This window comes from Protomyctophum parallelum, assembly GCF_964188405.1.
Source record: "Protomyctophum parallelum genome assembly, chromosome: 20".
In the NCBI taxonomy this organism is placed as follows: Eukaryota; Metazoa; Chordata; class Actinopteri; order Myctophiformes; family Myctophidae; genus Protomyctophum; species Protomyctophum parallelum.
Genome location: NC_139718.1, coordinates 3,440,931 through 3,464,031, shown reverse-complemented (window position 1 = coordinate 3,464,031; position 23,101 = coordinate 3,440,931). Strand labels below are relative to the sequence as shown.

The window sequence follows — 23,101 nt, the reverse complement described above, 5'->3', positions numbered from 1 at the left end:
AACGACGGCTACGGCAGTCGGCTCCGGCAACCGGAAAAGGATCAGTGCTCGATACCTAAACCTGCTCTCCGTCGCAGCCCTTTCTACTGCGGCAGAACCTACACTAGCGTCTACAACGCCATGTCAGAACCGTGTTTATTGGAATTATAGCTGTCATACATTTACACCGATGTGTTGGCATGCTCTGGATGAAGGAATAACACTAAAACCATTATTAACCAGGTTTATTAAAACGGTTTTAGAATAACAGATTGCTCCATGCAGCGCCTTCCTCTTTCCACTGCTGATCATGTCCAGAGCATGTAAGAATTAAGCAATATCGGCAAGTTAGCTGACGCGCAGACGGGGTGTTTTAAAAAAAAGTGTTTATGTTTGACATAATGCTGCATAGACGCGTCGTCAATGTCGTCAATGTCACCGACGGCTGTTTGCTTAACGATTTTGACCGCTACGGTGACGGCGTCATAGCCGCTGTACTTCCGCCTAGCGGAGCCGTCCTGAAAACAGTCGTTGCTTAAAGTCCCTATTAATTAATTCATCCATCCATCCATTGACATTCATTCATTCATGCATCCATTCAGAGGGTTGTTCACTGTTAAATTACATTCATGTTCTCATTAATATTCAAACACATTCATGTCCTCATTAATATTCAAACACATTTGTGTTCTCATTAATATTCAAACACATTCATGTCCTCATTGATATTCAAACACATTCATGTCCTCATTAATATTCAAACACATGAATGACATTCAGCTGTTGGACACTAGTCCTAGAGCCTACTGTAGTCCTATAGCTAGTCCTATAGCCTACTGTAGTCCTATAGCTAGTCCTATAGCCTACTGTAGTCCTATAGTCTACTGTAGTCCTATAGTCTACTGTAGTCCTATAGCCTACTGTAGTCCTATAGCCTACTGTAGTCTTATAGCCTACTGTAGTCCTATAGCCTACTGTAGTCCTATAGCCTACTGTAGTCCTATAGTCTACTGTAGTCTTATAGCCTACTGTAGTCCTATAGCCTACTGTAGTCCTATAGCCTACTGTAGTCTTATAGCCTACTGTAGTCCTATAGCCTACTGTAGTCTTATAGTATACTGTAGTCCTATAGCCTACTGTAGTCCTATAGCCTACTGTAGTCCTATAGTCTACTGTAGTCCTATAGCCTACTGTAGTCCTATAGCCTACTGTAGTCTTATAGCCTACTGTAGTCCTATAGCCTACTGTAGTCCTATAGCCTACTGTAGTCCTATAGTCTACTGTAGTCTTATAGCCTACTGTAGTCCTATAGCCTACTGTAGTCCTATAGCCTACTGTAGTCTTATAGCCTACTGTAGTCCTATAGCCTACTGTAGTCTTATAGTATACTGTAGTCCTATAGCCTACTGTAGTCCTATAGCCTACTGTAGTCCTATAGCCTACTGTAGTCCTATAGCCTACTGTAGTCCTATAGGCTACTTGTACATCATTTTAGCATTTTGCGAAACTTGCAAAGTAAAAAATAAAAACTAGGCTATAAATCAATTCTGCAACGAGAAATGTATGAGACATAAAATCATGCTTCCTTCTATGCATGAGGAGTCCAAGCTGCTTCTTTTCACCTGACAGGAGGGAGTTTTATAGTTCTATTTGTATTATCCTGAGAACGATGGCTTCCAGTATCGCATTGCAACTTTTCAGGCACAGAAAACCTGCAGCTTAGATTAATTTAGATTCCCCATTGATGATGTCACTGGTGGACGGGTTTCTGAACTGCCCACAGCCCTCCTATGAGACACAGACTGGTTTCTGAACTGCCCACAGCCCTCCTATGAGACACAGACTGGTTTCTGAACTGCCCACAGCCCTCCTATGAGACACAGACTGGTTTCTGAACTGCCCACAGCCCTCCTATGAGACACAGACTGGTTTCTGATTTCCCACAGGCCCAATATATGAGACAGACTGGTTTCTGAACTGCCCACAGCCCTCCTATGAGACACAGACTGGTTTCTGAACTGCCCACAGCCTTCCTTCCTTTGAAAACAAAAAAGAAACATAATACCAGAGTAACACCCTGGATAAATGAGCTTTCACGCTCACTGAAGCAAGAATGTCGAAGAGCTGAGCGAGCTTGGAGAAAAAACAAACTCACCATCCACCTAGAGATTCTTAAAAAGTCAACAGTCGCCTATAACAAAGCCTTGCGTTTAGCAAGGCAGGCATATTTCTCTGGCATTATTAACGAGAACAAGAAAAATGCTAGAGTCCTATTCTCTACCATTGATCGACTTTTAAACCCCCCCCAGTCCTACAAGCAGTCATTCCCGGCCTCTAAAGCTAAGTGTAATGAGTTTGCATGCTTTTTTGACAACAAAATTTCAAACATTAGAGCTGATATTATGAATGGTGCTGCTGCTAGCGCAAACCGTCAAACAGCAGCAAATGGTCCCAGGGTAGATCTCTCCAGGGGGAGCCTATCATCGTTCTGCGAAATTGAGGAAGACGAACTCCGCAAAACTATATCACAGATGACATCATCCTCCTGTTCATTAGATACAATTCCCACCAACTTTCTCAAAGAAGTCTTAGACAGTGTGATTGGAGATATCCTAAAAATTGTAAACAGCTCTCTACAATCAGGCGTCTTCCCAGACTCACTGAAGACTGCTGTAGTTAAGCCCCTTCTCAAGAAACACAATCTTGATCCCTCTGTTTTGGGTAACTATCGACCCATTTCAAATCTACCCTTTCTGGGCAAGGTTTTAGAAAAATGTATCTTTCATCAATTGGATGTGTTTCTACAGAACAATAATGTGCACAACAAATTCCAATCTGGCTTTAGGAAAGGCCACAGCACAGAAACAGCACTTGTAAAAGTAATGAATGATCTGAGGGTGTCTGCTGACAAGAAACATGTATCCGTTCTCTTACTTCTAGATTTAACGGCTGCATTTGACACGATTGATCACTCAATTTTAATACAGCGTCTGGAGCACTGGATAGGCCTGTCTGGTACGGCCCTGTCCTGGTTTTCCTCCTACCTATCAAACAGAAGTTACTTTGTCAATCTAGCCGAGTTTGACTCAGACAAACACGACATCAGTTCTGGTATTCCACAGGGCTCGATTCTTGGCCCTCTGCTTTTCTCCTTGTACATACTGCCACTGGGCGAACTCATTGCCAATCACGGAGTCAATTTTCATTTCTATGCTGATGATACCCAATTATATCTATCTGTGGCTCCAGATGATCCCTGTGCTTTAGACCCGCTGCTTACCTGTCTGTCTAGCATCAAATGTTGGATGAGTGAGAACTTTCTCAAGCTAAATGAGGACAAGACAGAAGTTCTCATAATCGGCTCTAGTGAGCAGAAAGAATCCATATTAAGCAACCTGACTGTAGACAGTAACAGTACAGTAAAGAACCTGGGGGTTATTATTGATTCCGAATTGAATTTTAATTCACACATTAATCATGTTACCAAGATTGCCTTTTTTCACCTTAGAAATATTGCACGAATCAGAGCCTATGTGTCCTTGGACGATGCAAAAACGCTAATCCACGCCTTTGTTTTCTCTCGGCTTGATTACTGCAATGCACTTTTTTCAGGACTGCCTAAGAAAACAACTGACAGATTACAACTTGTCCAAAATGCAGCAGCCAGAGTTTTAACTAGAACTAAGATGAGAGAACATATTACTCCAGTTTTGGCATCACTGCACAGGCTTCCGGTTGTTTTTAGGATTGATTTTAAAATTCTTTTACTTGTCTATAAAGCCCTCAATGGTCTCGCACCTTCCTACCTACATGACTGCTTGCCTAAATATGTCCCAAACCGCCCGCTAAGGTCTTCCACTGCTGGCCTGCTCGCTTTGCCTAAAAAAATGGCAACTAAAAAATACGGGGAAGCAGCTTTTTGCTTCTACGGGCCATCGGCATGGAACAAGCTCCCTCTGTACCTTCGTCAGGCAGCCTCTGTAGACATTTTTAAAGCTCAGCTCAAGACCCACTTCTACAACATTGCCTTTAAGTGATCTTATATTTTTTGTTATTCATGTCCTCACTGTATTGCATTACTGCTTGTTTTTTAATGTCGTTGCCTTGCTTTTCTTTTATGCTTTGCTTTTATTTTATTCTCCATTGTTCTGTAAAGCACTTTGAGCTGCATTTGATGTCATGAAAGGTGCTATACAAATAAAGTTTTATTATTATTATTATTATTATTATTATTATTATTATTCCTATGAGACACATACTGGTTTCTGAACTGCCCACGGCCCTCCTATGAGACACAGACTGGTTTCTGAACTGCCCACAGCCTTCCTATGAGACACAGACTGGTTTCTGAACTGCCCACAGCCTTCCTATGAGACACAGACTGGTTTCTGAACTGCCAATAGCCTTCCTATGAGACACAGACTGGTTTCTGAACTGCCCACAGCCCTCCTATGAGACACAGACTGGTTTCTGAACTGCCCACAGCCCTCCTATGAGACACAGACTGGTTTCTGAACTGCCCACAGCCCTCCTATGAGACACAGACTGGTTTCTGAACCGCCCACAGCCCTCCTATGAGACACAGACTGGATGCTGATCTGCCCACAGCCCTCCTATGAGACACAGACTGGATGCTGATCTGCCCACAGCCCTCCTATGAGACACAGACTGGTTTCTGAACTGCCCACAGCCCTCCTATGAGACACAGACTGGTTGCTGAACCGCCCACAGCCCACAGTGGTTTTAGTGGTCTTGGTGGTTGTAGTGGTCCTGGTGGTGGGTTAGACCTCTATAAGGTGGTCTTGGTGGTTGTAGTGGTCTTGGTGGTGGGTTAGACCTCTATAAGGTGGTCTTGGTGGTTGTAGTGGTCTTGGTGGTGGGTTAGACCTCTATAAGGTGGTCTTGGTGGTTGTAGTGGTCTTGGTGGTGGGTTAGACCTCTATAAGGTGGTCTTGGTGGTTGTAGTGGTCTTGGTGGTCTTGGTGGTTGAATTGGTCCTGGTGGTTGTAGTGGTCTTGGTGGTTGTAGTGGTCTTGGTGGTGGGTTAGACCTCTATAAGGAGGTCTTGGTGGTTGTAGTGGTCCAGGTGGTGGGTTAGACCTCTATAAGGAGGTCTTGGTGGTGGGTTAGACCTCTATAAGGTGGTCTTGGTGGTGGGTTAGATCTTCATAAGGTGGTCTTGGTGGTTGTAGTGGTCTTGGTGGTTGTAGTGGTCCTGGTGGTGGGTTAGACCTCGATAAGGAGGTCTTGGTGGTTGTAGTGGTCTTGGTGGTTGTAGTGGTCTTGGTGGTGGGTTAGACCTCTATAAGGTGGTCTTGGTGGTGGGTTAGACCTCTATAAGGAGGTCTTGGTGGTGGGTTAGACCTCTATAAGGAGGTCTTGGTGGTGGGTTAGACCTCTATAAGGAGGTCTTGGTGGTGGGTTAGACCTTCATAAGGTGGTCTTGGTGGTTGTAGTGGTCTTGGTGGTGGGTTAGACCTCGATAAGGAGGTCTTGGTGGTTGTAGTGGTCTTGGTGGTTGTAGTGGTCTTGGTGGTTGTGTTAGACCTCTATAAGGAGGTCTTGGTGGTTGTAGTGGTCCAGGTGGTTGTAGTGGTCTTGGTGGTTTTAGTGGTCCAGGTGGTTGTAGTGGTCTTGGTGGTTGTAGTGGTCTTGGTGGTTGTGTTAGACCTCTATAAGGAGGTCTTGGTGGTTTCCACAGATGACACCAGCGTCTTCGTAGTGAGCACAGTTGTGCGTTCCCACCCCGGCGTGGCTACAGTCCAATAGGCTGGCCTCGACGCCCTGGCACTGCACGTCGTCCAATAGGATCCTCAGGCCACTCCCCTCGCCGAACTCTGCGTTCTTGGAGGCCTTCAGGGTCGGAAACACAACGTTACTGTAACGTTACTGTAACACTGACTGTGTTACATTAACACAGTCAGTGTTACTGTAACACATTCTGTGTTTAACAACTGGGACTCAATCAAGATGGAAAATATTCTAATTAATTAGAGGCATTGCAATTAATTGATGGAAATTAATCGCATATCAATATTTGACCTGAGAAGCATTTTTTCCTTTCCAATTAAAACCGATTTTGGTATACGAGTGAATCTATCTTTTTTATCAAAATGTCAGGGCGTAGGGGGTTAGGGGTTTAGGGTAGTACCTTCAGGGCGTAGGGGGTTAGGGGTTTAGGGTAGTACCTTCAGGGCGTAGGGGGTTAGGGGTTATGGGTTTAGGGTAGTACCTTCAGGGCGTAGGGGGTTAGGGGTTTAGGGGTTTAGGGCAGTACCTTCAGGGCGTAGGGGGTTAGGGGTTTAGGGCAGTACCTTCAGGGCGTAGGGGGTTAGGGGTTTAGGGTAGTACCTTCAGGGCGTAGGGGGTTAGGGGTTAGGGGTTTAGGGCAGTACCTTCAGGGCGTAGGGGGTTAGGGGTTTAGGGGTTTAGGGTAGTACCTTCAGGGCGTAGGGGGTTAGGGGTTAGGGGTTTAGGGCAGTACCTTCAGGGCGTAGGGGTTTAGGGGTTAGGGGTTTAGGGCAGTACCTTCAGGGCGTAGGGGGTTAGGGGTTAGGGGTTTAGGGCAGTACCTTCAGGGCGTAGGGGGTTAGGGGTTAGGGGTTATGGGTTTAGGGCAGTACCTTCAGGGCGTAGGGGGTTAGGGGTTAGGGGTTTAGGGCAGTACCTTCAGGGCGTAGGGGGTTAGGGGTTATGGGTTTAGGGCAGTACCTTCAGGGCGTAGGGGGTTAGGGGTTAGGGGTTAGGGGTTTAGGGCAGTACCTTCAGGGCGTAGGGGGTTAGGGGTTAGGGGTTTAGGGCAGTACCTTCAGGGCGTAGGGGAAGCCCAGCTGTCGACAGACCACTGCAGCGTTGCTGGTGGTCCACAGGTCGTCACACACCGTGCCCCACTCCCCCCCCGCCAACACCTCCACCCGGCCGCGGTCGCTGAGGCCCCCACCACCGCGCTCTATAGAGAGGGAGGGGGGGGGGGGGAGGAGAAAACAAGACTAACTGTTGAGGAGAGACTGGAGAGACCACAGAAGACATGTAAATATGAAATAAATGCTTAAACATGTAGCTAGGTGTAATGTTAGAGACCACAGAAGACATGTAAATATGAAATAAATGCTTAAACATGTAGCTAGGTGTAATGTTAGAGACCACAGAAGACATGTAAATATGAAATAAATGCTTAAACATGTAGCTAGGTGTAATGTTAGAGACCACAGAAGACATGTAAATATGAAATAAATGCTTAAACATGTAGCTAGGTGTAATGTTAGAGACCACAGAAGACATGTAAATATGAAATAAATGCTTAAACATGTAGCTAGGTGTAATGTTAGAGTCCACAGAAGACATGTAAATATGAAATAAATGCTTAAACATGTAGCTATAGGTGTAATGTTAGAGTCCACAGAAGACATGTAAATATGAAATAAATGCTTAAACATGTAGCTATAGGTGTAATGTTAGAGACCACAGAAGACATGTAAATATGAAATAAATGCTTAAACATGTAGCTATAGGTGTAATGTTAGAGACCACAGAAGACATGTAAATATGAAATAAATGCTTAAACATGTAGCTATAGGTGTAATGTTAGAGACCACAGAAGTGAACCTTTTTCAAGCCTGTTTTCTCAACTCTCTGTTTCTCTGCCAGACATTACTCTATAAGCCATATCTCCAAAACTGGTGGGTCAAACTGAACAACCAATATGTCAATTTGAAGCTATGATTCCCTGCTTTCATAACATGACAGGAAAAAACGAAAACAATAAAATAAATTCAATGACTTAGCCTCGGTCAGTAACTGTCACATTATTTATTTTAATAATTGGGCCACGCCCCTCACCGTGCTCGTCCCCCCCGGCCAGGCGCACCGCTCCGTCGCGAGGTTCCTCCGTCCGCTGCTTGCCTTTCCTCCGTCGGCCTTTCCGTTTGGTATTCCTGGGCGGGCGCACGGTACACACAGTTACAGTTTAGTTTAGTTTGGTATTCCTGGGCGGGCGCACGGTACACACAGTTAGAGTTTAGTTTAGTTTAATCTGAGTTCCCAGAAGTTTTATTTTTCGCCACTAGGCGGGCGAGAAAGACTTCTGGGAAAAAAGGACCGTATCCCTGTGAGGGAAGTACGTTGCGCTCAGAATCTGAGCGGACACTCCCCTTTCCGGTCTGAAGCACTGTGCATACCATGAAAATAGTCCGAAGGGAATCCAATTCCAAATTGTGGCCCCCAGGCCCCTGGCGGCCCCCAGGCCCACATGTGGCCCCCCATATGTGGCCCCCAGGCCCCTGGTGGTCCGGGGGCCACACGTGGCCCCCGGACCACCAGGGGCCACGTGTATGTATTAGTGGAGGACATCAACACGTACCTGGGTGGTCTGGTGGTGGAGGTGGGGGAGGGGGCGGCCGTGGGGGGCTCTGGGACCCCCAGTAGGTCCATCAGTTCCTGGAGCCAGTCTTTAGTTTGGCCCTCGGGGGCCTCCGTAGGCTCAGCTGGCTCTCCCGTGTGCTTGGTTGCTGGTTCCACGCCCGTGAACGCTGAGTTACAGTTTACAGTGTAGTCATTTCATCAGACGCTCTGAATCCAGAGCGATTTACAGTAAGCTACAACAACACATGGTAAAATATCATTTCATCAGACGCTCTGAATCCAGAGCATTTTACAGTAAGCTACAACAACACATGGTAATATATCATTTCATCAGACGCTCTGAATCCAGAGCGATTTACAGTAAGCTACAACAACACATGGTAAAATATCATTTCATCAGACGCTCTGAATCCAGAGCGATTTACAGTAAGCTACAACAACACATGGTAATATATCATTTCATCAGACGCTCTGAATCCAGAGCGATATACAGTAAGCTACAACAACACATGGTAATATATCATTTCATCAGACGCTCTGAATCCAGAGCGATATACAGTAAGCTACAACAACACATGGTAATATATCATTTCATCAGACGCTCTGAATCCAGAGCGATATACAGTAAGCTACAACAACACATGGTAATATATCATTTCATCAGACGCTCTGAATCCAGAGCGATTTACAGTAAGCTACAACAACACATGGTAATATATCATTTCATCAGACGCTCTGAATCCAGAGCGATTTACAGTAAGCTACAACAACACATGGTGATATATCATTTCATCAGACGCTCTGAATCCAGAGCGATTTACAGTAAGCTACAACAACACATGGTAATATATCATTTCATCAGACGCTCTGAATCCAGAGCGATTTACAGTAAGCTACAACAACACATGGTGATATATCATTTCATCAGTGGCTGGTTGAAGACCAAGCGAGCTGCAGCATTCTGGATCCCCTCTACCCGTCCATTTCAATAGGCGGGAATGGCTTAGGGTTGACGACAGAGTACAGCAGCTTGCAATGGGCCAATGGGCATTCTGGATCATTTGGAGAGGCTGACATTATAGGTGCAAATGCCGGGAGGGCAGCTAGTCAGGTTTTGATTGGACAGAGTTATGGTAGGTTTTGATTGGGCAGAGTTATGGTAGGTTGTGATTGGGCAGTGTTATGGTAGGTTGTGATTGGGCAGTGTTATGGTAGGTTGTGATTGGGCAGTGTTATGGTAGGTTGTGATTGGGCAGTGTTATGGTAGGTTGTGATTGGGCAGTGTTATGGTAGGTTGTGATTGGGCAGTGTTATGGTAGGTTGTGATTGGGCAGTGTTATGGTAGGTTGTGATAGGACAGAGTTATGGTAGGTTGTGATTGGGCAGTGTTATGGTAGGTTGTGATTGGACAGAGTTATGGTAGGTTGTGATTGGGCGGACAGACAGACTTACTTTCCTGAGGAACGAATGGGATGAGTTTGCTCTTCACCCAGACTGGACGAGGGTCATAGTGACACTGTCTGGGAGGAGCCCGTCTGGAAATACACAACAATATATATATACATATCAATAACAATATATATATACAATATATAACAATATATATATATACATATCATAGACTGTAAAAAATATGGACAAAGCGTTCCCAGGGTCTAACATGAACGTAAAATGAAGCCTGTCAGTCCTTGAATTGTACATCGCCATCTTTCTAGATCCGTTTGGGCCCAGCTGGCCCATTGGCTGGCCCAGACAACGAGGCGGGACTTCCCCGCTTCTTCTCCGTTGGTTTTTATTTTGACTCGAGTGGGAGGGGAATCCCGATCATAGACTGTAACGGTAGCCACGCCCCTCAGAACATACGCGACATACGCGACTAAATGGGACCATAATTTTCCAAAAAGAACATTATGACATTAGAAATGAGACTTTAAACTAGTGACTGGAAGCAGAAAGTATTCATGACCATGTTTATTAAGGTAATACAGACTAGGTGAAGTTAGTTAGAGAGAGAGAGAGAGAGAGAGAGAGAGAGAGAGAGAGAGAGAGAGAGAGAGAGAGAGAGAGAGAGAGAGAGAGAGAGAGAGAGAGAGAGAGAGAGAGAGAGAGAGAGAGAGAGAGAGAGTCGGCGGGCGGACGGAGGGACAGTTTAATGAACAGGTGAATCCTCACCGTGAAGGATAGATAGATTAGATAGATAGATAGATAGATAGATTAGATAGATAGATAGATTAGATAGATAGATAGATTCTCACCGTGAAGGATCCACCACCTTGTAGACCACTCCAGAGGGAGAGGTGGCGCTGGGGATCTCTGTCGACAGGAAGTACAGCTCTCCTGAAACACAGAACATCAAGTACATGAAGTACATGAATTACATGAAGTACAACATGAAGTACATGAAGTACAGCATCAAGTATGAAGTACAACATGAAGTACAACATGAAGTACATGAAGTACAGCATCAAGTATGAAGTACAACATGAAGTACAACTCCCCAAATTACAACCTGTACCTTCATTATACTCTGCTTAGTGTATTCTGAGTCATGTTCAAACTAGGGTAGGCGCAATAAGCCTCGGCTTCTGCCTTCACCTTTTGGGTAGCACTAGTGGATATTAATGTATGTACTGTACGTTAGGGCATTAACATAATAATCGAATAGTCGACTAGTCGACTAGCAAAACACTAGTCGACACTTGTCACAAACTGTAAAGGGCAAGTTCCCCTCCGCTCCACAAGGAGACCCCACAATGGATCAGGAAGGACTTGTGGCAGTGCCCCACTGCCTCCCTCACTTCCTCCCCCCCACTTCCTCTCAATAAAGCAGGCCTGGATGCTCACTTGTCCCCTTATCCCCAACCACACAGCCACACCCTTATCCCCAACCCCACCCTTACCCCCAACCACACAGCCACACCCTTATCCCCAACCACACCCTTATCCCCAACCACACAGCCACACCCTTATCCCCAACCCCACCCTTACCCCCAACCACACAGCCACACCCTTATCCCCAACCCCACCCTTACCACCAACCACACAGCCACACCCTTATCCCCAACCCCACCCTTATCCCCAACCACACAGCCACACCCTTATCCCCAACCCCACCCTTACCCCCAACCACACAGCCACACCCTTATCCCCAACCACACAGCCACACCCTTATCCCCAACCCCACCCTTACCACCAACCACACAGCCACACCCTTATCCCCAACCCCACCCTTATCCCCAACCACACAGCCACACCCTTATCCCCAACCCCACCCTTACCCCCAACCACACAGCCACACCCTTATCCCCAACCACACAGCCACACCCTTATCCCCAACCCCACCCTTACCACCAACCACACAGCCACACCCTTATCCCCAACCCCACCCTTATCCCCAACCACACAGCCACACCCTTATCCCCAACCCCACCCTTACCCCCAACCACACAGCCACACCCTTATCCCCAACCACACAGCCACACCCTTATCCCCAACCCCACCCTTACCCCCAACCACACAGCCACACCCTTATCCCCAACCCCACCCTTATCCCCAACCACACAGCCACACCCTTATACCCAACCCCACCCTTACCCCCAACCACACAGCCACACCCTTATCCCCAACCACACAGCCACACCCTTATCCCCAACCCCACCCTTACCACCAACCACACAGCCACACCCTTATCCCCAACCCCACCCTTATCCCCAACCACACAGCCACACCCTTATCCCCAACCCCACCCTTACCCCCAACCACACAGCCACACCCTTATCCCCAACCACACAGCCACACCCTTATCCCCAACCCCACCCTTACCCCCAACCACACAGCCACACCCTTGTTTGCTGTGTGCATGACCAGATGATTCCCTATGCGTCTTTGAACTTGTTTCAATGTAAGTCACCATGATGTGGGTTATATTTAAGACTGATGCATTTGATTTATACTTATATTCTGATTTATATTATGAACTTATACTAGATATGTGGCTAATTATTATTTGAATATGCAATAGGAAATGTATAAATATGAACTAAAGGCCATACTTTATAATTTAATGTTTATGTAGAAAGATACTATAACTATTTTATTTCCTTTGTTTATTTATAGAACCATCAAGGCAATCATCATCAATGTCCACGTCAACAGTTGATCAATGTCAACGTTTATTATCCTAATAAAACTGGATAATACAAAAATCCTGTTTCCTGGTGGTTTGTGGCTCCAGTTGAACTTTATAACCTAACAACACTGTTAATTGACATCAGATTATTCGCTAATATTATTTTTAATATTTTGTAGGTTTTCTTTTCTTTCTTTTTTTCTTTTCTTTTCTACAGCAGACATGCAGGCATGCAGCTGTGAGCTCTGTTGTTTTGTTGGTAGTTCGCCAGCTTCAGTACTAATCCATTCCTGGCTGATTGTTTTCATATCATATACAAGCCTACTGTACGTGGGTTTTATCATACACAAGCCTACTGTACGTGGGTCTTATCATACACAAGCCTACTGTACGTGGGTTTTATCATACACAAGCCTACTGTACGTGGGTTTTGCCGTCACCCTCACTCGTGTAGGTGCGGTGGGCGGCGGTGGCACTATAGCAGCATTCAAGACAGATTTTCTTTGGGAAAAGCATAATGCGATATGCCTCATAGGCTCATAAGATCAATGGGGACAACTACAGTGTGTAAATACTTTTACTATTGGTGAGTTTATTACTGTAGTTTGTTCAACAAGTTAGATTGGAGATGTGTCGTCGTCGTCCGGTACAGTAAAGTATAGCAGGAGTTCCTCCTCACTCTGCCCAATATTATCCAGTTTGGTGACAGTCAAACTACAGTAGCTCTTGCCGTGATTTCATGTTTCTTCATGCTTATCCAACAAAAGTCCAGGCGTGCCGCGTGTGGCATTATTAAAAACAAACGGCTATGCCGCACGATCATAGTTCTAATAGTCGCAAAAGACTTGCGATGGAGTTAAGTAGTTGATCATCTTATTCATCTGATTCATAGCATGGCAGCCTGCTAGCTAGTAAACCTCCCCCTAGCTTGTAGCGCCTTCTAAAAACCAAAGGAACTGTGGTTGTAACTTGTTGTTGAACATTTAGGGTTGTATGAAAAACATTGCATGGTTCATTCCTCCTCCTCCTCCCCGCTCCAGTCTCCACTCTCCAAAACATTGTGTGAACAACTTAACATGCTATGCTGCTCCGTAGAACGGTCTTGCACATAAACAATAGCAGATCTACAAGCTCACAACGCGTCCATCCGTGAGTCATTGTGGACTTGCAACTTTGACTTGAAACAGCTGAGCTAATTTCGGCCAATCAGAGCGGCATTCAGCGTAATCTAGTAAGAGTGGCGACATTCGTGTTGACTCCGCCTGTAACAATGGAATGCGGAAGTGCTCATTCTATCTCAATGGGATAGTTCCAATGTTTGGAACTACGCTGACTGACGGGAAATGCTCCATTCCATAATTAACATAAATACATGTATGGTAAATAAAGGAGTATAAATGTTACCTGCTTCATCCTCAGCGAAGGAGATGATGTAAGGATGGTAGTTGTTGATGATTCCAGGAAACGCACAGGTCTGACCAACGCCCATACACACCTATACACACACAACACAATATAACAACACAATATAACACAACACAGGTCTGACCAACGCCCATACACACCTATACACACACAACACAATATAACAACACAATATAACACAACACAGGTCTGACCTACGCCCATACACACCTATACACACACAACACAATATAACAACACAACACAGGTCTGACCAACGCCCATACACACCTATACACACACAACACAATATAACAACACAACACAGGTCTGACCAACGCCCATACACACCTATACACACACAACACAATATAACAACACAATATAACAACACAACACAGGTCTGACCAACGCCCATACACACCTATACACACACAACACAATATAACAACACAACACAGGTCTGACCAACGCCCATACACACCTATATATACAACACAATATAACAACACAATATAACACAACACAGGTCTGACCAACGCCCATACACACCTATACACACACAACACAATATAACAACACAATATAACAACACAACACAGGTCTGACCAACGCCCATACACACCTATATATACACACAACACAATATAACAACACAACACAGGTCTGACCAACGCCCATACACACCTATACACACACAACACAATATAACAACACAATATAACAACACAACACAGGTCTGCCCTACGCCCATACACACCTATATATACACAACACAATATAACAACACAACACAGGTCTGACCAACGCCCATACACACCTATACACACACAACACAATATAACAACACAATATAACACAACACAGGTCTGACCAACGCCCATACACACCTATACACACACAACACAATATAACAACACAACACAGGTCTGACCAACGCCCATACACACCTATATATACACAACACAACATAACAACACAATATAACACAACACAGGTCTGCCCTACGCCCATACACACCTATATATACACAACACAATATAACAACACAACATAACAACACAACACAGGTCTGACCAACGCCCATACACACATATACACACACAACACAATATAACAACACAATATAACACAACACAGGTCTGACCAACGCCCATACACACCTATACACACAACACAATATAACAACACAACACAGGTCTGACCAACGCCCATACACACCTATATATACACAACACAATATAACAACACAATATAACAACACAACATAACAACACAATATAATAACACAACACAGGTCTGACCTACGCCCATACACACCTATATATACAACACAACACAATATAACAACACAACATAACAACACAACATAACAACACAACACAGGTCTGACCTACGCCCATACACACCTATACACACACAACACAATATAACAACACAACATAACAACACAACACAGGTCTGACCTACGCCCATACACACCTATACACACACAACACAATATAACAACACAACATAACAACACAACACAGGTCTGACCTACGCCCATACACACCTATATATACACAACACAATATAACAACACAACATAACAACACAACACAGGTCTGACCAACGCCCATACACACCTATATATACACAACACAATATAACAACACAACATAACAACACATATAACCCATACACACCTATATATACACAACACAATATAACAACACAACATAACAACACAACACAGGTCTGACCTACGCCCATACACACCTATACACACACAACACAATATAACAACACAACATAACAACACAACACAGGTCTGACCAACGCCCATACACACATATACACACACAACACAATATAACAACACAATATAACACAACACAGGTCTGACCAACGCCCATACACACCTATATATACACAACACAATATAACAACACAATATAACAACACAATATAACAACACAACATAACAACACAATATAATAACACAACACAGGTCTGACCTACGCCCATACACACCTATACACACACAACACAATATAACAACACAACATAACAACACAATATAACAACACAATATAACAACACAACATAACAACACAACACAGGTCTGACCTACGCCCATACACACCTATATATACACAACACAATATAACAACACAATATAACAACACAACACAGGTCTGACCAACGCCCATACACACATATACACACACAACAGAATATAACAACACAATATAACACAACACAGGTCTGACCTACGCCCATACACACCTATACACACACAACACAATATAACAACACAACACAGGTCTGACCAACGCCCATACACACCTATATATACACAACACAATATAACACAACATAACAACACAACATAACAACACAATATAACAACACAACATAACAACACATATAACCCATACACACCTATACAACACGTCACTGAGCCGCGCACGCCCATACACACCTATACAACACGTCACTGAGCCGCGCACGCCCATACACACCTATACAACACGTCACTGAGCCGCGCACGCCCATACACACCTATACAACACGTCACTGAGCCGCGCACGCCCATACACACCTATACAACACGTCACTGAGCCGCGCACGCCCATACACACCTGGTTGTACGTCCATCCAGATGTCTGCCTGTCTTCCTGGAGACTCATCAGACGCCTGTAAAACAACGTTACAGTAACTAATTACATTTAGTGTTAGTCTAGAAGGAAGGGCCCTCTCCTCTGCTCTAGAGGGTTCTAGAAGGAAGGAAGGGCCCTCTCCTCTGCTCTAGAGGGTTCTAGAAGGAAGGAAGGGCCCTCTCCTCTGCTCTAGAGGGTTCTAGAAGGAAGGAAGGGCCCTCTCCTCTGCTCTAGAGGGTTCTAGAAGGAAGGAAGGGCCCTCTCCTCTGCTCTAGAGGGTTCTAGAAGGAAGGAAGGGCCCTCTCCTCTGCTCTGGAGGGTTCTAGAAGGAAGGAAGGGCCCTCTCCTCTGCTCTAGAGGGTTCTAGAAGGAAGGAAGGGCCCTCTCCTCTGCTCTAGAGGGTTCTAGAAGGAAGGGCCCTCTCCTCTGCTCTAGAGGGTTCTAGAAGGAAGGGCCCTCTCCTCTGCTCTAGTGGGTTCTAGAAGGAAGGAAGGGCCCTCTCCTCTGCTCTAGTGGGTTCTAGAAGGAAGGAAGGGCCCTCTCCTCTGCTCTAGAGGGTTCTAGAAGGAAGGGCCCTCTCCTGTGCTCTAGTGGGTTCTAGAAGGAAGGAAGGGCCCTCTCCTCTGCTCTAGAGGGTTCTAGAAGGAAGGAAGGGCCCTCTCCTCTGCTCTAGAGGGTTCTAGAAGGAAGGGCCCTCTCCTCTGCTCTAGTGGGTTCTAGAAGGAAGGAAGGGCCCTCTCCTCTGCTCTAGTGGGTTCTAGAAGGAAGGAAGGGCCCTCTCCTCTGCTCTAGAGGGTTCTAGAAGGAAGGGCCCTCTCCTCTGCTCTAGTGGGTTCTAGAAGGAAGGAAGGGCCCTCTCCTCTGCTCTAGAGGGTTCTAGAAGGAAGGAAGGGCCCTCTCCTCTGCTCTAGAGGGTTCTAGAAGGAAGGAAGGGCCCTCTCCTCTGCTCTAGAGGGTTCTAGAAGGAAGGAAGGGCCCTCTCCTCTGCTCTAGAGGGTTCTAGAAGGAAGGAAGGGCCCTCTCCTCTGCTCTAGTGGGTTCTATAGAAGGAAGGAAGGGCCCTCTCCTCTGCTCTAGTGGGTTCTAGAAGGAAGGGCCCTCTCCTCTGCTCTAGAGGGTTCTAGAAGGAAGGGCCCTCTCCTCTGCTCTAGAGGGTTCTAGAAGGAAGGGCCCTCTCCTCTGCTCTAGTGGGTTCTAGAAGGAAGGGCCCTCTCCTCTGCTCTAGAGGGTTCTAGAAGGAAGGAAGGGCCCTCTCCTCTGCTCTAGAGGGTTCTAGAAGGAAGGAAGGGCCCTCTCCTCTGCTCTAGTGGGTTCTAGAAGGAAGGAAGGGCCCTCTCCTCTGCTCTAGTGGGTTCTAGAAGGAAGGGCCCTCTCCTCTGCTCTAGAGGGTTCTAGAAGGAAGGAAGGGCCCTCTCCTCTGCTCTAGAGGGTTCTAGAAGGAAGGGCCCTCTCCTCTGCTCTAGAGGGTTCTAGAAGGAAGGGCCCTCTCCTCTGCTCTAGTGGGTTCTAGAAGGAAGGGCCCTCTCCTCTGCTCTAGAGGGTTCTAGAAGGAAGGGCCCTCTCCTCTGCTCTAGAGGGTTCTAGAAGGAAGGGCCCTCTCCTCTGCTCTAGAGGGTTCTAGAAGGAAGGGCCCTCTCCTCTGCTCTAGTGGGTTCTAGAAGGAAGGAAGGGCCCTCTCCTCTGCTCTAGAGGGTTCTAGAAGGAAGGGCCCTCTCCTCTGCTCTAGTGGGTTCTAGAAGGAAGGGCCCTCTCCTCTGCTCTAGTGGGTTCTAGAAGGAAGGAAGGGCCCTCTCCTCTGCTCTAGAGGGTTCTAGAAGGAAGGAAGGGCCCTCTCCTCTGCTCTAGTGGGTTCTAGAAGGAAGGAAGGGCCCTCTCCTCTGCTCTAGTGGGTTCTAGAAGGAAGGGCCCTCTCCTCTGCTCTAGTGGGTTCTAGAAGGAAGGAAGGGCCCTCTCCTCTGCTCTAGTGGGTTCTAGAAGGAAGGGCCCTCTCCTCTGCTCTAGAGGGTTCTAGAAGGAAGGGCCCTCTCCTCTGCTCTAGTGGGTTCTAGAAGGAAGGAAGGGCCCTCTCCTCTGCTCTAGTGGGTTCTATAGAAGGAAGGAAGGGCCCTCTCCTCTGCTCTAGAGGGTTCTAGAAGGAAGGAAGGGCCCTCTCCTCTGCTCTAGTGGGTTCTAGAAGGAAGGAAGGGCCCTCTCCTCTGCTCTAGAGGGTTCTAGAAGGAAGGAAGGGCCCTCTCCTCTGCTCTAGAGGGTTCTAGAAGGAAGGAAGGGCCCTCTCCTCTGCTCTAGTGGGTTCTAGAAGGAAGGAAGGGCCCTCTCCTCTGCTCTAGTGGGTTCTAGAAGGAAGGGCCCTCTCCTCTGCTCTAGTGGGTTCTAGAAGGAAGGAAGGGCCCTCTCCTCTGCTCTAGTGGGTTCTAGAAGGAAGGGCCCTCTCCTCTGCTCTAGAGGGTTCTAGAAGGAAGGAAGGGCCCTCTCCTCTGCTCTAGAGGGTTCTAGAAGGAAGGAAGGAAGGGCCCTCTCCTCTGCTCTAGTGGGTTCTAGAAGGAAGGGCCCTCTCCTCTGCTCTAGAGGGTTCTAGAAGGAAGGGCCCTCTCCTCTGCTCTAGTGGGTTCTAGAAGGAAGGAAGGGCCCTCTCCTCTGCTCTAGTGGGTTCTAGAAGGAAGGAAGGAAGGGCCCTCTCCTCTGCTCTAGTGGGTTCTAGAAGGAAGGAAGGGCCCTCTCCTCTGCTCTAGTGGGTTCTAGAAGGAAGGAAGGGCCCTCTCCTCTGCTCTAGTGGGTTCTAGAAGGAAGGAAGGGCCCTCTCCTCTGCTCTAGAGGGTTCTAGAAGGAAGGAAGGGCCCTCTCCTCTGCTCTAGTGGGTTCTAGAAGGAAGGAAGGGCCCTCTCCTCTGCTCTAGAGGGTTCTAGAAGGAAGGAAGGGCCCTCTCCTCTGCTCTAGTGGGTTCTAGAAGGAAGGGCCCTCTCCTCTGCTCTAGAGGGTTCTAGAAGGAAGGAAGGGCCCTCTCCTCTGCTCTAGAGGGTTCTAGAAGGAAGGAAGGGCCCTCTCCTCTGCTCTAGAGGGTTCTAGAAGGAAGGAAGGGCCCTCTCCTCTGCTCTAGAGGGTTCTAGAAGGAAGGGCCCTCTCCTCTGCTCTAGAGGGTTCTAGAAGGAAGGGCCCTCTCCTCTGCTCTAGAGGGTTCTAGAAGGAAGGAAGGGCCCTCTCCTCTGCTCTAGAGGGTTCTAGAAGGAAGGAAGGGCCCTCTCCTCTGCTCTAGAGGGTTGGTTCTATAGAAGGAAGGAAGGGCCCTCTCCTCTGCTCTAGTGGGTTCTAGAAGGAAGGAAGGGCCCTCTCCTCTGCTCTAGAGGGTTCTAGAAGAAAGGGCCCTCTCCTCTGCTCTAGTGGGTTCTAGAAGGAAGGAAGGGCCCTCTCCTCTGCTCTAGAGGGTTGTAGAAGGAAGGAAGGGCCCTCTCCTCTCCTCTAGAGGGTTCTAGAAGGAAGGAAGGGCCCTCTCCTCTCCTCTAGAGGGTTCTAGAAGGAAGGAAGGGCCCTCTCCTCTGCTCTAGAGGGTTCTAGAAGGAAGGGCCCTCTCCTCTGCTCTAGAGGGTTCTAGAAGGAAGGAAGGGCCCTCTCCTCTGCTCTAGTGGGTTCTAGAAGGAAGGAAGGGCCCTCTCCTCTGCTCTAGAGGGTTCTAGAAGAAAGGGCCCTCTCCTCTGCTCTAGTGGGTTCTAGAAGGAAGGAAGGGCCCTCTCCTCTGCTCTAGAGGGTTCTAGAAGGAAGGAAGGGCCCTCTCCTCTGCTCTAGAGGGTTCTAGAAGGAAGGGCCCTCTCCTCTGCTCTAGTGGGTTCTAGAAGGAAGGAAGGGCCCTCTCCTCTGCTCTAGTGGGTTCTAGAAGGAAGGAAGGGCCCTCTCCTCTGCTCTAGAGGGTTCTAGAAGGAAGGAAGGGCCCTCTCCTCTGCTCTGGAGGGTTCTAGAAGGAAGGGCCCTCTCCTCTGCTCTAGTGGGTTCTAGAAGGAAGGAATGGCCCTCTCCTCTGCTCTAGAGGGTTCTAGAAGGAAGGAAGGGCCCTCTCCTCTGCTCTAGTGGGTTCTAGAAGGAAGGAAGGGCCCTCTCCTCTGCTCTAGAGGGTTCTAGAAGGAAGGGCCCTCTCCTCTGCTCTAGATGGTTCTAGAAGGAAGGGCCCTCTCCTCTGCTCTAGAGGGTTCTAGAAGGAAGGGCCCTCTCCTCTGCTCTGGAGGGTTCTAGAAGAAAGGGCCCTCTCCTCTGCTCTAGAGGGTTCTAGAAGGAAGGAAGGGCCCTCTCCTCTGCTCTAGAGGGTTCTAGAAGGAAGGAAGGGCCCTCTCCTCTGCTCTAGAGGGTTCTAGAAGGAAGGGCCCTCTCCTCTGCTCTAGTGGGTTCTAGAAGGAAGGGCCCTCTCCTCTGCTCTAGAGGGTTCTAGAAGGAAGGGCCCTCTCCTCTGCTCTAGATGGTTCTAGAAGGAAGGGCCCTCTCCTCTGCTCTAGTGGGTTCTAGAAGGAAGGGCCCTCTCCTCTGCTCTAGTGGGTTCTAGAAGGAAGGAAGGGCCCTCTCCTCTGCTCTAGAGGGTTCTAGAAGGAAGGGCCCTCTCCTCTGCTCTAGAGGGTTCTAGAAGGAAGGGCCCTCTCCTCTGCTCTAGAGGGTTCTAGAAGGAAGGAAGGGCCCTCTCCTCTGCTCTAGTGGGTTCTAGAAGGAAGGGCCCTCTCCTCTGCTCTAGAGGGTTCTAGAAGGAAGGAAGGGCCCTCTCCTCTGCTCTGGAGGGTTCTAGAAGGAAGGGCCCTCTCCTCTGCTCTAGTGGGTTCTAGAAGGAAGGGCCCTCTCCTCTGCTCTAGAGGGTTCTAGAAGGAAGGAAGGGCCCTCTCCTCTGCTCTAGAGGGTTCTAGAAGGAAGGAAGGGCCCTCTCCTCTGCTCTGGAGGGTTCTAGAAGGAAGGAAGGGCCCTCTCCTCTGCTCTAGAGGGTTCTAGAAGGAAGGGCCCTCTCCTCTGCTCTAGTGGGTTCTAGAAGGAAGGGCCCTCTCCTCTGCTCTAGTGGGTTCTAGAAGGAAGGGCCCTCTCCTCTGCTCTAGAGGGTTCTAGAAGGAAGGAAGGGCCCTCTCCTCTGCTCTAGTGGGTTCTAGAAGGAAGGAAGGGCCCTCTCCTCTGCTCTAGTGGGTTCTAGAAGGAAGGAAGGGCCCTCTCCTCTGCTCTAGTGGGTTCTAGAAGGAAGGAAGGGCCCTCTCCTCTGCTCTAGAGGGTTCTAGAAGGAAGGAAGGGCCCTCTCCTCTGCTCTAGAGGGTTCTAGAAGGAAGGAAGGGCCCTCTCCTCTGCTCTAGAGGGTTCTAGAAGGAAGGAAGGGCCCTCTCCTCTGCTCTAGTGGGTTCTAGAAGGAAGGAAGGGCCCTCTCCTCTGCTCTAGTGGGTTCTAGAAGGAAGGAAGGGCCCTCTCCTCTGCTCTAGTGGGTTCTAGAAGGAAGGAAGGGCCCTCTCCTCTGCTCTAGAGGGTTCTAGAAGGAAGGAAGGGCCCTCTCCTCTGCTCTAGAGGGTTCTAGAAGGAAGGAAGGGCCCTCTCCTCTGCTCTAGAGGGTTCTAGAAGGAAGGAAGGGCCCTCTCCTCTGCTCTAGTGGGTTCTAGAAGGAAGGAAGGGCCCTCTCCTCTGCTCTAGAGGGTTCTAGAAGGAAGGGCCCTCTCCTCTGCTCTAGAGGGTTCTAGAAGGAAGGAAGGGCCCTCTCCTCTGCTCTAGTGGGTTCTAGAAGGAAGGAAGGGCCCTCTCCTCTGCTCTAGAGGGTTCTAGAAGGAAGGAAGGGCCCTCTCCTCTGCTCTAGTGGGTTCTAGAAGGAAGGGCCCTCTCCTCTGCTCTAGTGGGTTCTAGAAGGAAGGAAGGGCCCTCTCCTCTGCTCTAGTGGGTTCTAGAAGGAAGGGCCCTCTCCTCTGCTCTAGTGGGTTCTAGAAGGAAGGAAGGGCCCTCTCCTCTGCTCTAGAGGGTTCTAGAAGGAAGGAAGGGCCCTCTCCTCTGCTCTAGTGGGTTCTAGAAGGAAGGAAGGGCCCTCTCCTCTGCTCTAGTGGGTTCTAGAAGGAAGGAAGGGCCCTCTCCTCTGCTCTAGTGGGTTCTAGAAGGAAGGAAGGGCCCTCTCCTCTGCTCTAGAGGGTTCTAGAAGGAAGGGCCCTCTCCTCTGCTCTAGAGGGTTCTAGAAGGAAGGGCCCTCTCCTCTGCTCTAGAGGGTTCTAGAAGGAAGGGCCCTCTCCTCTGCTCTAGAGGGTTCTAGAAGGAAGGAAGGGCCCTCTCCTCTGCTCTAGAGGGTTCTAGAAGGAAGGAAGGGCCCTCTCCTCTGCTCTAGAGGGTTCTAGAAGGAAGGAAGGGCCCTCTCCTCTGCTCTAGAGGGTTCTAGAAGGAAGGAAGGGCCCTCTCCTCTGCTCTAGAGGGTTCTAGAAGGAAGGAAGGGCCCTCTCCTCTGCTCTAGTGGGTTCTAGAAGGAAGGAAGGGCCCTCTCCTCTGCTCTAGAGGGTTCTAGAAGGAAGGAAGGGCCCTCTCCTCTGCTCTAGAGGGTTCTAGAAGGAAGGAAGGGCCCTCTCCTCTGCTCTAGAGGGTTCTAGAAGGAAGGAAGGGCCCTCTCCTCTGC

At 48.0% G+C, this 23,101-nt stretch overlaps 1 protein-coding gene and 1 long non-coding RNA gene across 4 annotated transcripts in view; one reads left to right on the top strand and one right to left on the bottom strand.

Moving 5' to 3' along the window:
* The first annotated feature begins 4,730 nt into the window (after positions 1–4,730).
* Positions 4,731–5,760, top strand: LOC310877319. The gene is made up of 3 exons (XR_014570799.1): positions 4,731–4,778; positions 5,092–5,123; positions 5,662–5,760. It is a non-coding gene; the product is annotated as an uncharacterized lncRNA (long non-coding RNA).
* hhipl1 (HHIP-like 1) overlaps positions 5,644–23,101 on the bottom strand; it is a gene marked incomplete at its 3' end in the record, with an annotated part of 63,479 nt that continues 46,021 nt past the window's right edge. For all 3 annotated transcript variants that reach the window (XM_083791136.1, XM_083791137.1, XM_083791138.1), the window contains 8 exons: positions 16,501–16,555; positions 13,874–13,964; positions 10,596–10,677; positions 9,793–9,875; positions 8,339–8,507; positions 7,819–7,913; positions 6,786–6,928; positions 5,644–5,832 (listed from right to left, as the gene is read on the bottom strand). In XM_083791136.1, coding sequence (XP_083647262.1) covers positions 5,644–5,832; positions 6,786–6,928; positions 7,819–7,913; positions 8,339–8,507; positions 9,793–9,875; positions 10,596–10,677; positions 13,874–13,964; positions 16,501–16,555 — 907 coding nt within the window. The remainder of the gene's footprint in view (positions 5,833–6,785; positions 6,929–7,818; positions 7,914–8,338; positions 8,508–9,792; positions 9,876–10,595; positions 10,678–13,873; positions 13,965–16,500; positions 16,556–23,101) is intronic.